Genomic DNA, 15,504 nt, shown 5'->3' with positions numbered 1-15,504 from the left:
GATAGATGTGAGGTATCAGCTGACAGAAGTCAGCATCACTTTAGATACATGGAGGATATTTCATTTTGTAATGACACTTTACTTACTACATATGATTCAAGTTGGTATCATGAAGTAGAAAAATAATAATCAGCAAAGTTACACTAACAAGAAGAAGACAAACCTGAAACTGAGTGCTGACTGTAGATAGCTTTGTTCTCTGCTGAGGGTGGAAGATGGATTTGCTGGTTCGGTCGTGGGCAGTGAGACCAACAATATGTTGGAGGGAGCGCAAATCCATGAGGTTCTGTTTGAAAAAACAAGAACAAGAACAAGATACATCTAAGAACCCAACTCAAGGTCTAAAACAAAACATCTAATTTTAAGTTCTGCTGTTGAAATGAATTATAAAGCATGCTTCACCAACACTACGCCCTTTACTGACACTTTACCTTTGGAATGACCTGCTTCTGTCGACCGCCTCTGCTCTTCCTGCAGAAAATACACAAAAAATGAGTCTCCATACAACATATAGGTCTGGAAATATCATGAGAAGAGTTGAAGCATAACATATAACCACCAGTGCGCTTTGATTAAAGGCATGGGCGCACTTACTTTCTCTTTTCATAATTGGCAAAGATGTCTTCAAACACATCAAGAGGATGATCATCAGAGTGATCAAAGGAGAAATCCAGAGTCAGGCTGTTGCTGTAAATGTCAGGAGAAGTATTACAACTTTAAAATGAATGGTAAGATATGCACTCATCCCTCTCTATTTCTAAAAAGATTTGTGAATGTATTTATGAAATTTGTTGAATAAAGACGGCTTAACTAACTAACTGAGACTAAATACAGGAGACGGTTCAGAATCAGTTGGTAATAGCCTAAAAAGAAAATACCTGGTTTATTCAAGACCCATGGTCAGTCTGAATACATTTGGTAGTATCAAAATTAAAATGAAAGTGAAAGAGAGACACATGCAGTAAAATCCACTATGAACACACCAGTGTACTACATTTACCTGGATAGTCGGTCCACAGTGCTGCTGCGCTGTTTCATTTCCTTGAGGGTTTTGCGGGAGCTTCGTCTGGCAGCCACTGTGGTGACGATACATATATAATCATCAGAACGTTGCACAGAAGAAGAAAAAATAAAAAAGTGCTGATGGTGAAGAGGCTGGCTGAGTCATTCAGAAAAAAGTCAGCTAAACAAATGTGTAATTCCTGATAAGCTGTAACCAGCTTTTCTCCAGCAAAAACATATCCACAGTCAAGTCGACAGTTTGGGATTAACAAGAGTGAGTTGTTTAGCTGCTGGTTGCAGCTGAAAATGAGGCTCAGTTAGTAACTAAAGCTACCTACACTGTTCTGCCCGCTGGCGTCCCATGTTTTTGAACACTGTGAGGATGCGAATGGTGGCTCGAAGGATGCCCCATCTGAACAGCGCCTGAGGGCTGGATGCAACCAGGTGATGCAAGAACGCTCGCTCACTACTCCGTAGAAGAGATACGACTTCAGGACGCATGTGCTCTGTGTTTTTCTCTCTGAAGTCCTGAAAAACAACAACAATCATGATTAATATGATGAATACTTTTACTGTTGCTTGTAGTTATACAAAAGAGAATCTGTGGCGCCCCACATTCATTACATTAGAAACTCCACAATAAATCCAGTCTTCTTAGGGGAGGGAGCAGCATTAATCATTCACTTAGTTCACATTGATTTTCCAGGTTTTTCCCACACTGGTTTATCTAACAAGGCCACAGCAGATCAACACTATGTTACAGTGGAATGATGGAAAGTGCATTTACTGAATTTCAAATGTAGCTGGGGAAATTGTGATTTACTCTGTAGAATATGGATGTTTGCAGTGCAGGACTAATACTCCACCTTGATGTGATATTCAACACTCCCAGCAAAGTGTTGGATGGCAAAAATCGGGTTTGTACTTGGAGAGGCTACAAAGAGTGGGTTGTCCTGATGCTGCTGCGTCAGTTTGTCCAACAGGGTTTCATCTGTGCCCTGAGGGAGGCTGAAGATACACAGAGAGAATGACAAAATATCCCTTTCAACCTATGATATCTGAGAAAGAAAATGAGACTGATTCAAAAAAACAAAAAAACAGAGCATGTGAACAGCAACTGAAACTGCTGCTTTATTCAATTGAACAATTGACAAACTAAAGAGGCAGAGAACCCTGGAGCAATAACTCCATATCATCTAGTTATTATTCCCATGAAACGATGACATGATGATATTACAGTTCTGTTATACAGATTTAGCAAATTTGAAGCTTTTTTTCAGAAAAAATATAAATTTAAGAAATTAATTAATAATTATGCTTACTAAGTTATGATGCATTTGTTAATAACTATGACTTCTCCTGTGGATATCCACAAGTGGAGATTGGTGTATAAACAGATCATGAATCACAATATAACCAGACACAGCTGTGATAATACAGTACAATTGCCATAATTGTTCCCTTTGTTTAAGTGTTTATTGTAATAGCCAGGCTGGCCAATTTTTTCACTACGTCATATTTAAATGTGTTTTGCGTTTGCCTTGATTTCTTTGACCCATGTAACATAACCATGAAATGTTTAATGTGGAAAATGAAGGCATGTGAAATGTTACAGGCGAAGTTCACGTACTTGCTCTCCTCATCCAGCAGGTCAAAGAGTCCAGTTGATTTCATGCTGATCAGCTGAATGCAGCCACTGTTGTCAGTGCAGTCGATGTTTTGCCAAGTGAGGCCTTCAGACACATAATCCTCCTGGAACATTTTTTAATCACAATCACATAATTAGATGAAGTAAATGTAAATGAATTTGACTCTGTGGCACAGATGCAGTGAGGTAATAGTAACAGACAAACAGCACATACTGGAATAAAGCCAATGAGAAACATAATGAACAGACAGTTAACATATAATGATAGTGCCTGCAAGTTTTAAGACTCCTTATTGCCAACTGGATTTGAAAATAATAAAGAAAAAAAAGAAATACAAATAACTGAAAACATCAAGTTTTGTCAGCACTTAAAGGACTGTTGGAGCTGACTTCATGATGTAAAACACTGCAGTGTATCTGTCGTTATTTGTATCTGCAATTTTGTTAATATAATTTCAGATATTGTTAGATTTTTCCAGGATTTTCGGGCCCTGAGGTGACTAAATCCACAGTGTACAAAGAAAACAGGGAAGATAAAAAGCTCCAGCTGTGTCAAGTTCATGCAAATGTGATGGAAAAAGAAACTGAAAAAGAAAACAACTGAGAAAAGCTGAACTTATCTTTAAATATACCCACTTGCTCAAGCTTGAAGATGTTGTGGTTGATATAATACTGCAGTTTCTCATTGGTGTAGTTGATGCACAGCTGCTCAAAACTGTTTGTCTGGAGGTTCTCAAATCCAAACATATCCAAGACACCGATGGACAAACACTGAAAACAAAACAGCAAACAGGACAATTCATAACAAACATACAACAGGTGGTATACTGGCAATGTGATAATGCATTTCATTAATACTTATGAGTGACTTACAGAGACTGACTCCTCCATGTCTCGTCTGTTGAGCATTGCATGGTTGATGTGAAGGATGATCCAGTCAAACAGAGCACTGTATAAAGACTTAGCCATGGAGTCCCGCACTTTGGAGGCCTGTATGCACAGAAACATCAAACAGAGCAAATCACAAACTCAGCTCAGTCTCATAGTTAATGCACAATAAGACTATAACACCAAACAGTTTTCTCAACCCTAAAGGAAACTTTAGGTGGCAGCCCTAATACTAAATTTAAACTCTATACCTGTTGTAGTGTGTACTTTGAAACTGTGCTGGCCTTGGCGACCACTACTCTCCTCTTGATCAAAGCCTCAACCAGCAGCTCCTTTTTCACCTAGAGATAAATAAAGAGAAGAAAATTGTGAGAGACAACTCTACAATACAGTAATACATTATTGATGTATTAATACATCATTAATCTGACTAACAACTACTGTATTAGACAAGCGTTCGTTTTGAAACAATTCAGAATGGCATTTTAGGTGTAGTGATGATCTTTAGTGGGTTGCTCTGCTCAATGAGTGAGAATATTTTCTCACTCATTGTTATTGGGATTTCATCTGAAGTATAGGGTTTTGTTGAGGTAACACAACACTAGAAATGAAGTGCAGATTTCTGGTGTATATAATAACTCCAGCTTCAGGAACATACCTTGAGCAGGCCAGACAGTGTACACAAGACTTCAGCAGGTCCGACCTCCAGGTCCTGAGTGTCCTCTGAGACTGTGAACGTCACATTGCCAAGGTGGAGGATGGCAGAGAGGATGGAAAATATGCTGCAGGTACAAAGACACACAAACATATGGCATAAGTGGCTTTTAGATGGCATAGCACACCTGGCAGCTATACTGGAGGTCCTCAGTTGTAGCATAATGTGGACGAGGAGGACAGCTGAATGCAGTGCTAAATTCCACCCTGATTAAATGGAGCGTGGTTGTTTTTTGAATAAACATTTTTATCACTGATCAGCCTCACTGATTTTGTGTTTAAGTACTTAGTAATTTGTTTGCTAGCAACAGGAGTGACGTAGCTTGGAGCAGATACGTATATAATTTAGAATTTTAACTTTTAAAAAGCACAGTTGTTTTTTAGTGAAGTTTGTGAAAGGTTTATATTACACAATCCAGTTCAACAACAAATTTGAGAGACTTGTTTCATATTGGGATTACGTTTTCAGGCTCCAGTTTAGCATGCTCTAACTTTATTATGCCTGATAACATTTCTCACACTCTCATACATAGTTTATACTGACTTTTGTATCTTTTGATATCTTTCTGTCTTTCTTTCTTTTTTTGCTGTTTACAGCCTTGCCAGAAACAACTCAGCTGATGTGAAACTTGTGCATTTCTTGCCAAGTAACAAGTGTCTGGTACACCAAACATTTCTCTGTTGATATAAACATATCAGTGTTGACTTTGAGCAAGCACATCTAGGACTGTAGTAGCTAGAAGTAGTGAATAGTTGATGATATTAATGTTTGCTATTTTTCTATATTGATATATCTCATCTGCTACTTTAGGGAACAAAGCCTAAAACAAGCTGTACATGGTCAAGAGTTACTGAATTAGTTCATCATGTAAGGAATATATGCCATTATAGACTGTTTATATTTACTTTGCTGTGTAGAGTGATTCACATGAACAGTTACAGCTTTATTGTGGTTATTCACCAGAGGGACCAAGCTGAACAGGTTACAAACTATGCTGCTAGCACTGCTATGTGTACGATGTGTCCCAAGGCTGTCGTGCACTTGCCGACATGCTTGGTGCATTTTCTCTCGCTTGCCTTGACAAGCCCTGACCTGTTATTGACACCAGTAAAGAAAGCAGAAACTTTTAGACACTCTTTAGTTAAAATGCACACCAGTTATCCAACCTGCACAGTCTTTAGATTGGTACAGCTAACTCAAAACTGTGCAACGTCAATGTAAAGACTGCGAACACTGTCTGACTGAAAAATGAAACGGTGCTGGACTGCGTACAGTAAATATTTCTTAGCCTTCTTCACCCTTTTAGAGGACCAAGTATGTGAGTTGTAATGTAATAATATTTGCTCCAAACCCTCTGGCATGTACGGTTCTGTCCTTGATGAAAATTCCCGAGCTAATTGAATGACAAGCTAATTATTATTTGCAAACACTTTGTTTAAGCACTGGACATTTCCAAGTAACATTTGTTATGCAAGCACCTCTTACAACGATGCAATTAATCTTTTGTTGACTTTCCCTAAAAAGGTAAGTATACACCGTTTGACTCCAGCCTGCAGCATTTCACTTGTGTTGTTTATTATCCGAACCATACATACTGTTTCTTGGTGGAGGCCAAGAAGCCGACCATTTCCATAGCTTGATGGAGCCTCTTGTACTCCTGCCTGAATTTCTCCTCATCATCTATTTGGAGGTGTTGCTGCAGGATAATCAGAGAGGACATGGAAAGAGACAGGGGTGAATGTTAAGCATAGCCACAGAGATCTCATGTCAATCTAAACTGTCCACACATAATCAATATTTTAGAAAAGAGATCAACTGAATAGTCTCTCTTCTTCACCTTTTTGACTGGTCACACTGGTTTGTATTATGCATTAGTTCTGTGAAAAACACCTTTTGTGTTTCCATAAATTTATCCAAATGATCTCATACTCTATTGATTTTTCACCCACCATCTCTCTGTAAACCGCTTGTTTTTCAGTGTGCTCTATGAAAACATTGACTTGCTTTGATTAGTTTACATTTGCCAGGCTGTGTTGACACCTGTAATTCAGTTTCCAAAGCTGAAGACTGGAAACAGTTATGCTGTTGAGTTGACTCCTTCTGCATCATCAGGGATACACAAACCTAGAAATTTAATTCAGTGTCACTAACAGCAAATTACATTGCACCTCACACAACTCAGAGGCTTTCTTTATATTTAATATATTTTATAGTGTGTGAGCAAGGGAAATTAAAGAGAAATACAGCTTATTATGAGCATTAGCCATGACTCATGACTTCACCTGAAACGCATCCATTAATAAATAATGAAAAGCTACAAACAACAAAAAAGGCGACAACATGTCCTCAACTGGAATGACAGAGGAAATTCATGGTAGTTAATGTTGCAGTGTCACATTAATTGAATCAAAAACACCAGAAACCAGACAGAGACCAACCAGCATTTTTTAGTCCACACCTGAGTTCAATCAAATGACAGCAAAAACTTTTAAAGTGTCAGTATGTTCACTGAAACCTTAATAAACATGTTAGAGGCCAACATGTTCTTAAATTGTCATGATAATAAAATGATTTGGGAGGAAAACAGGTGCACTGCAGCCTGAAGAGCAGTTTTATAGTTTTATGTGAGTGTCTGTTTATCCACTGCACAGGGAGGGCTTTGATATGCTATAATTTACTGTTGAGATTTTCAAGATACGGTGGTTCTCTTTCTATAAAACATCTACCACTGGTTTTCCCCCATTTGATAACACCAAATGACACATCGCGCCCTATGCTAGTCCTCCCTGTCCTCCCTGACTGCTGCTGTAGAGAATGTGGATCAAAGGTACCTGCTTGAGGTAGAGATAATCTTGTGGCTTTAACAGATGAAATTCCTCCTGCTCGTCTTTGGACGCTCCCACTAGCAGGTAGTAGAACACGTGGTAGTTCCTGCTGGTCAGAGGCCACAGAGCGCAGATACAGTTAATTAGGTCTCATGCAGATTTCATTTCAAACTTTCACGGCACAGGGAGCTGTAAAGGTGTGTTTTGTGTGCGGTCTGCTTTTAATGGCCTTTACAACAGATCAGGCTGCAAGTACAAATTGGTGATAGTGTGACAAAGGTTGTTATCAGACAGGAGAGACTAATTTCCATGCCCAGATTTTGAATTAAAATGCAAATTATCAGTGTTTCTCTGAGGATTTGAAATGCCATTTAAGTGAGTCGTCATTATACCTCTCTCTCTTATCTCTGGACACCAGGCGGCACTTTTCGAGTAGGTACTTCTCAATAACTGCCCTACAAGAGACACACAAGCAGGGAATGTCAACAAGACCTGTGGAGCTTTGGTGAGGTTGCCAACATTGTCCAAATATGACATAAGAAGAAAAATGAACTGTGAAACTAAACAAATATATCAACCAAGATAAACTCAGCTGTGTAGAAGCCTTTAAGATTCACTACAGGAGTACAGAAGGTTGGTGAGAGAAATAAAACTTGGCGCCTCACCCTCTGATGACACCGCTCTCCAGGTAGTTGAGCTGGATGAACTTCCCAAAGCGGCTGGAGTTGTTATTCTCTGCGGTCTTGGCGTTGCCAAAGGCCTGTTTGAAGCACAGGGAACATAAGTTTTCACTAAAATAAACAGACAAATTTAAGGGCAGGTTTGTCACAGACACTGGCACCCAGACCTAAACACTGTAAATGTCTGTTGTGCAGAGGAGCTATCAAGTAAATCAATTTGGTTTGTGGATTGCAGGGCATGGTATCCGGGAGCAATCTTATGCAACAGCAAAGATCAAGTTGGTCTAACTGGGAACTAATGTTGTATTGAGTGAAGTCTAAAATAAAATGTGGAAACTAATCAGTATTAAGACAAATGAGACAATACAGCAAGTACAATAACAGTGGGAACTATAAAATGTTATGTTCATGTTATGAAACATGAAGATACAATCGCATAAATTTGAAAATCTATTAGTTTTTTGATATGATGATTATTCTTTTGCATATGCTGGGCTGCTAGGCTAACAAACATTGACAAGAAGTTATATTTAAACACACCGCCATAATCAAATCAAGCTTTATATATACAGCACCTTCAGGGAATACATGCTTGAAGCAGTAAAATCACTGAAATCAGAATAAATATCGAATAAATATATAAATAAATAGGTTTAAGAGAAAGTTAAGCTAAAAAGATAAGTCTTTAACATTTCAGTGAAAATTATCAATCAAGGATCAACAAAGGGCTACTTGTACAAAACTATCACTATGGCCTCTCGTTAACATTGGAAATATGGGAAATGCACCAGCTGTTGGGAAGGAACTATGAGTTGTTTAGGCAAACACCAGATAACGGACCACTAGCTTAATAGTTGACTCATTATTGAGTATTTATCAGGTTAAAATGCCAAACATTAGCTGGTTCCCACATCTAAAACGTGAGGATTTTCAGCTTTATTCTGTGTCTTATGTATAGGGCTGCAACTAATAATTATTTTCATTATCGATAAATCATTTTCTCAGATAATCGATAAATGGATCTGTGCAAAACATGTCAGGAAAAACATGCATCGGTTTGTTTGAAAAAGTTCTTGTGTCCAACCAAGAGCCTAAATAACCAAAAGATATTAGTTAGCTTCTAATACATTAAACAAAAAGAAGCGACAAATCGTTTTACTGGGGAAGCTGCAACTACAAACTGATATTGGTGACAACTGTCAAAATAGTTGAATAACACCTTTATCAGCTAATTGTTTCAGCTTTATTATTTTAAATCAATTATTCAATTATTTTGTTGCCCTTGACAGAATAATCCATAAATACGATAATCACTAGTTGGAAACCTTGCAGGAACATTGCATGGATTGTTTTTCTGTGACACAATAGAAACAGTATCTAAGGTTCACTATCAATAACACAGCAGACTCCACCCACGCAAAGGCAATGGGTAAAATGACACATACAGGATTATGAGTGCTTAATACCTTCTGATGACTCTGGATCAGCTTCTACTTCCCAAGTTTTAACCCTTCCCAAAGGAAAAGAAAAATCCAAACTGATCCAAATTTCAGCTTCGAAATGTATCCTTGTCTTTCATTCCTGTTTGAGCTATGCTGAGGGCCGTGTCTTAACACGCAAGGGTAATGCCTATGTAGACAGTGAGACGGGTCTGCATACTGTACCGTGCACACGTTGGCAGGTACAGCACTGAATGGCTGGAATGTTCCTTTCCTAGTGAACATTTTGTAAATACACTGAAGTGTGGGATTTCTCAAACACGCCTTCAACCAGATCGATCAAAGTTATCTAAAGGAAGATGCAGATGTAGCAGGACAAAAATGAAAGGAATGTGGAGAGAATAAAAGCAACGATGGTATGTGGTAGAGAGAGGGAAACAGGTGTTTGCCATTTCCAAGTTCAGGGGCTAGATTCTCTGAAGGACCCACCTTTATAATCATATCCTTCAGGGGATCCAGACCCTAAACTGGGACATGGCAAACACCTGTTTCTTTCTTTCTATAGGCTCGCTCTATGTATAGGCTCAGAAGAACCGCCTCTCTTCTACAGAGACCCAAACAACTAATGCATTCAGGCAGATGTGCAAACCACTCAAAAGCAAAAATTTCCAAGTTTATTACCAGGAATCCAGCTTCAAAAAAACTACCAACAAGGTGGGAAATAACAGAGGTATTGATAAGTGTATAATTCGTTTTGAAAAACTGATTTAGCAAAGGTTCTTATCCAAGGGAACCAGCATTCGTTGTTTACATATGTATTGATGCTTATAACTCAGAAAAACTTTTAAGTATAAGAAAGTTCTACCCTGGCATCAGATCACTGACTAAGGACACTGCATACTTTGTAAAAACAACGGTGGGAAAAAGAGCTGGACATAAAAGAAGACATGTGGCTGCATGCCTGGGAAATACAGTCTTGCTCCACCAACCTCTGGACCTAGAGAAACTTCTGCTGGAAAAACTTGATTTGCTTTTTTATCACTCCCAAACAGAAGTCTAAACAAGCTGCTACTCAGCTATGCTGCTGGAGGGAATGTAGGGATGATGATCAGTCCTCATTTATCATGTTCATGCTTTCTGTTCTTGTTCCTCTATTCAGTCTTTGTCTCAAAAACCCAGGGTTTGCATTAGTACAACATTCACATCCCTCTATCCTGGACATACAGTGGGGTCCAAAAATCTGAGACTACATTCCCATTCCTATCCTGTTAATTGTCCTTCGGGGGGATACCAAACCCAAGGTTGGGAAATTCCCCAGTTATCAATGATCACTAAATTATATGATCATGTGATATTTCCTGACTTTGTTGTTGTTGTTACCAAGGATCTTCTGAACACAACTGAAAACAACTGATGCAAATGATACGCAATGGATTATGGGACACTTAAGACAAGAAAGGACACACCAGTAATGAATCCTATGAATTCAGACAAAATAAAGCTGCACTTCTTGGTCGAATATGGGGAGGCCTTTTAAATGGGACAGGATATGGGAAATGGGAATGAATATGTTCTTCAAATGCAGACTAGAAAGAATTTATGATCCCTTGAATTGAAACACAACTTAACAAAAGGAGAAGAGGGGGAGAAACTGTGCTTTTTTTGAGAATGGAGTTGAAGCAGAAAGAGAGAGAGAGGAAGAGAATTACACTTTGTTGTGTAGGGTTGCCTGCAGACTGGATGATCCTGTTCTGACACGTTCCTGTTTCTCCTTTCTTTCTGGTGTTCCCTCAGAGGCAACACCCTGCACATTCCCCCTGTGGAGTTTAGCACTCTGCTTCCTGATCAACACCACCACCAAACAAAAAGCTCCAGCAACTACCACTCAGTCAATGGGGCAACCACCATACTTAATGAAAGCAAGGTGCCATAACTTGCTGGCTAAAAACTGCAAATTGTTTTTTCCTAGTTTGAGAAACAAAAACAAACATACAACATACTTTATGAGTCAGTGGCGGTTTTCTGGCACCAGAGCTCAAAATCGCACCTAGTTTCTGTGAGATAACTTTTAATGACAAATTAGAGGGAAAGAAAAAGAAGTCATGCTTTTTGATTTCAGATAAAAAAAGAACAAGTATAGCAGGATGTGACTCATGATTGAGGAAATCCCAAGACGACAAAAAGCAGCGAAACTACAAAACCATAAAAACCCCTAACAACTGATTAACACACCGAATGAGCCTCATTACTACGGAAGCAATCTTGGAAATAGGCCTCGGGTTGACCTCCATTGATATTCAGCTTTAGTTTTAACACTTGTGCGTAGCTTCCTCAGGTTAAACCTCAGGCAAACTGCTATAGCATGACTGTCTCTGTCTGCAGTAAGCTTGCTCCCCATTTTCCCAGTTAAGAAAAAAAAACACTCTCATTCCTCACGTCAAATCTCTTCCTTTTGGGAGCACAAAACAAGAAAATGCCAGTGAGATCATTTAACAGAGAAAAATACGTAAGCTGTTGCTTATTTAAAAGAAAAACTTGTTGGACTTTTTTAGACAAAGGAGGAATCCAAATTTAGTCACTGTCTAATTAAAGGCCGGCCCCTTGGGATTGTGTGTGGGGGTGTGATTTGTAACAAGTTGGCCAGGATCGTCTGTGTAAAAGGTTAGATGGTCTATTGATAGATAGAGAATGTACTGAAATACTCTGGTACAACAGGTCTCCACACACCTTCTGTTCCTACACAGTTTCTATGTATTGGTAGCCAGAGCAGATTTAAATGGTGCTAAGTGAAGAGCCACAAACAGCACTTTCAAAAACAAGTATGACAAGGGATTTTGTTTCAGAATACCATATTTTAAATGAACTGAAACCAACTAATACCTTGCTTCCCACTTCATGATCTGTTCTCAGGCCTTGAGCACTTAAGACAGACTTAGAAAGAAAGAAAGAAAGAAAGAAAGAAAGAAAGAAAGAAAGGAAAAAAGAAAGAAAGAAAGTGTGTTTTTCCCCTATAAAGTTCCAAGGAGGCAGGTATTTCCGTAGAAAAGCATGTGGCCTAGTTTCGTGTCAGTTATTTTTTTAAACATGTTTCGTAATTCAACAGACAACTGAAACAGAAAGCAGAGATATCAGCGACGTGGGCGAATGTGGCGTTCTGCTACTCATTGACAGAGCTACTGTGACAGCCACAGAAACAACAGAGACATCATTTAACATAAATTTGTGAGAGTGAAATTTAAGCTATGTGGTAAAAAAAAAAAGAAAAGTGTGAATTCCCACTTGACAAACACTTTTGCACGTTTGTGCTTCTCAATTTGAGAAAATTTGAGGGAAAATCCAGAATGTGTGAGAAATATCGCAAAACAAACTATGGAAAAGCTGATATTTGAATTTATTGCATTCATTAAAATTCAGCATGGTCAGCAGCACAGGTTTGCCGCCTTCTTAGTCAAACTGGGACAAGTTTATGGCTCTTTATGATCATCATCAGTTGTTGCAGTTTATCTTAAGAGATATACAACTAATAAAACATCACTGAGACCTTCATGGTGTGGATGATACAGCTTTTCATGGTTATTGTCATTTACACTAATTATTTTTTTGCAGGAAGTGCAAAACACATAGTTCTAGCATACATTTCCTGTATAAAGAGAATGCTTTCCTCATTTGCCAGTTTCTGTTTTTGCACAATAGTGAGTAGCGTGTCAAAAATAAGCCTATGAGACGAGAGCAGGCACTTCGTATATATTTTCATAAGAAGCAGATCAGCTAGTTAAATCAGCAAGATAATCATTCTGTAAAATCAATCAAGGACTTGTGTTGAGTTGTGTCAGCTACACTGAAAACACCAGCATCCTTTGGGGGTTCTTAAACCACCAGCACAAGCAATTTGGTTTCTAGTGATGTGACAGATAAAGACATTTTAGAGGGTTTGCAGCTGAACTGTATGTAGATTTGTTTTTAATAAAGAGTCACCAGGGGTATCTTCAACTTGCTTATTTTGACCAACCAACAGTCTCAAAACAATTCAAAAAAATATTTAATTTGCAATAATATTAAGCAGTAACTACTCATATTTAGGAAGCTGGAGCCAGAAAAGGTGTGGCATTTTTCTGAACAAATTAAATTTATCTGGAACTGAATCGAATGTGAAACATTCTCATTGGTTTTGAGCTGTTGATTGCAAAAAAAAAAAACCCTAACACATTTAAGTTGAGATGACAGTTTTTCACTATTTTGTGACAGAACAGACAATTAATCGAGAACTATCATTGTCATATTAATCAATTATCAATGAATGTAATCATTAGTTGCAGCTCCAGTTTTGAGGGTTTACAGCTGGATATGGCCCAAAAGATGTTCAGAAATTTCCCAAAGCCATCCAAGTGTCTTCAAATATGTTTCTCATTTTCAAATTGTTTTGTCCAACCAACTGTGTTAAAATACAAAGATATTCTATTTGCAATCATATTCAGCATTAAATCCAATCATCTGAGAACCTTGAAGCAGAACTGTTTGACAGTTTTGCTTGATCATCATAATCATAGTGTTGTTGATACATTTTGATTGACTGATTTTGGATCGAATCTGGGTCAAAGAGTTATGAAAAGGTAATAATTGTGTGTGTGCTTGATATCAGATTCAGATGGTGAGAAACTACAGAAGTGAGCAACTCTCTTTGAAGTCTTGTTGCTTCTACAAAGTTCACAAGGGGAAACGCTACATCAGAAGAGGGTGTCAGTGGGATCAGGAAGTGGTCACCTTCACCTCACAGTCACCTACCTCTAACACCGGTCCTGCTCCAAGGATGGTCCGTTCCAGCCCAGTGGAGTACGTCTTCTGGCTCAGTGCAGTCAGGCAGTGGATGAGATAACTGCTGCTTTCAGTCTTCCCCGAGCCACTCTCACCAGATATAACAATACACTGGTTAACCTGCCTGGTCAGCATCGTATGGAAGGCCACGTCTGCTATTGCAAATATATGAGGGCTTAGTTTGCCCAGTGGCTGGTTCTCATACATCTTGACATACTTGGGGTTGTAGTAAACAGGCAGGAACTTATTGGGATTAATGGCAATAAGGATGTTGCTGGCATAGGTGTAGATTTTTAACTTGTAGAAGCGTTGGCGTAAAACCTCCAGAATACTCTGCTCAGTTACAGATTGGAGGTCGCAGAGGTCATCATAGTCCTCTCTGTTTTCTTCTTGGTTGTCTCCATTGTCGGCTTGCTGCTGCTGCAGGATGAAGTGGTATCCCTGGCTCTGAGGGTGCCACCTCTGTGCCAGTGGTGGCCACAGCAGGACTCTCTCCAGAGGGCAGTCACCAGCTTCCAGCAGCCTCTCCTCTCCGCTGACCTGTCTGACTTCTAGGAGGCGGTACATCTTGCTGGAGTCCAGCCCCAGAGTGACCACGGCATTGTGGATGACCGACTTCACCGTGTCCCCAAAGCTGACCTGCAGGGGACAGTAGGCAGCAGTGTTCTGGGACACCCTAGGGTAGATCTGCACAACACGGGCCTCTCCATCCTGGTCAGGGGCCCCAGCTCCATCTGTAGTGCTCATCCTGATACAAAGACAGGCTTCAGCATAACTCACTGCCCCAACTCTCTGCCAGCATCCACTGTAGAAGCCCATACATAATGTTACCAAATGTTACCAGTTTTAAACTTTACTACAGTAAAATGAAGCTTTTTGGTTTGAAAAGCTTTTTTCTTTTGAAAAGCTATACAAAAGACTTGAAACAGGTCTCCCTGTTCCGCTCATTTCCATCCAAAGTATCAACATATAAATAGCTACTGCATCAACAATAGTCCACATAACAATTCCCACTTACACCCGCGGCCAGGTGACATGTGAAACAGTAATAAGAGTCAAACTGGACTAAAATGTAAAAATAAGTCTTACCTTTCGAGAAAAAAACACTCATTTCATTTTTAAAAGCCAAAAATACTCCCGACACCGAAGAGGAAATACGAATTTCTGCACCTCCGTTTAGCGTTAACGAACTCCAGTCACACAACTTCAGGAAGAAAAAAAAACCTTCACCTGAGCTTCCCAGAAAAGGTGAGCCAGGAAACTGCTTACGCACCGTTTGAAATTATGAAAAAGTTATTTCCCACCATTTCGGCGTCGTCATTGCTCTAATAAATCAGAGTTTCTTTGAGATATTGAGGATTAACGTCTCCTCCTTGTTGTCCCTGTCGAAAAGTTGGGCTAACGTTACTTCCTAGATTTCTCCACACACACGCACACGTACACACACACACACACACACACACACACACACACACACACACACACACACACACAC

The 15,504-nt window shown here is 39.2% G+C and overlaps 1 protein-coding gene across 7 annotated transcripts in view; it reads right to left on the bottom strand.

The window, feature by feature from the left end:
• The window catches only part of myo9b (myosin IXb), a 28,289-nt gene extending 12,822 nt beyond the window's left edge, over positions 1-15,467 (bottom strand). For 3 of the 7 annotated variants that reach the window (XM_087179047.1, XM_087179049.1, XM_087179048.1), the window contains exons 1-17: positions 15,099-15,463; positions 13,980-14,814; positions 7,744-7,838; positions 7,471-7,533; positions 7,085-7,184; positions 5,849-5,949; positions 4,197-4,320; positions 3,790-3,879; positions 3,524-3,640; positions 3,287-3,421; positions 2,633-2,754; positions 1,869-2,010; positions 1,341-1,530; positions 1,001-1,076; positions 595-687; positions 432-471; positions 164-286 (exon numbers count right to left, since the gene is read on the bottom strand). In XM_087179047.1, coding sequence (XP_087035173.1) covers positions 164-286; positions 432-471; positions 595-687; positions 1,001-1,076; positions 1,341-1,530; positions 1,869-2,010; positions 2,633-2,754; positions 3,287-3,421; positions 3,524-3,640; positions 3,790-3,879; positions 4,197-4,320; positions 5,849-5,949; positions 7,085-7,184; positions 7,471-7,533; positions 7,744-7,838; positions 13,980-14,756 — 2,388 coding nt within the window. In that variant the 5' untranslated portion in view covers positions 14,757-14,814; positions 15,099-15,463. Of the gene's footprint in view, positions 1-163; positions 287-431; positions 472-594; positions 688-1,000; positions 1,077-1,340; positions 1,531-1,868; positions 2,011-2,632; positions 2,755-3,286; positions 3,422-3,523; positions 3,641-3,789; positions 3,880-4,196; positions 4,321-5,848; positions 5,950-7,084; positions 7,185-7,470; positions 7,534-7,743; positions 7,839-13,979; positions 14,815-15,098 lie in introns of all 7 variants that reach the window. The other 4 variants (XR_015438404.1, XM_023425392.2, XM_087179046.1 and 1 more) reach the window with 4 other exon arrangements.
• Between the last annotated feature and the right edge of the window lie 37 nt (positions 15,468-15,504).

This window comes from Seriola lalandi, unplaced genomic scaffold (genome assembly GCF_002814215.2).
Source record: "Seriola lalandi dorsalis isolate HSWRI2012SDOR001 ecotype SW California unplaced genomic scaffold, Sedor1 jcf7180002054777, whole genome shotgun sequence".
NCBI lineage: Eukaryota > Metazoa > Chordata > Actinopteri > Carangiformes > Carangidae > Seriola > Seriola lalandi.
Note: the sequence above shows the minus strand (reverse complement) of the source record. Positions and strands in the feature narration are given on the sequence as shown.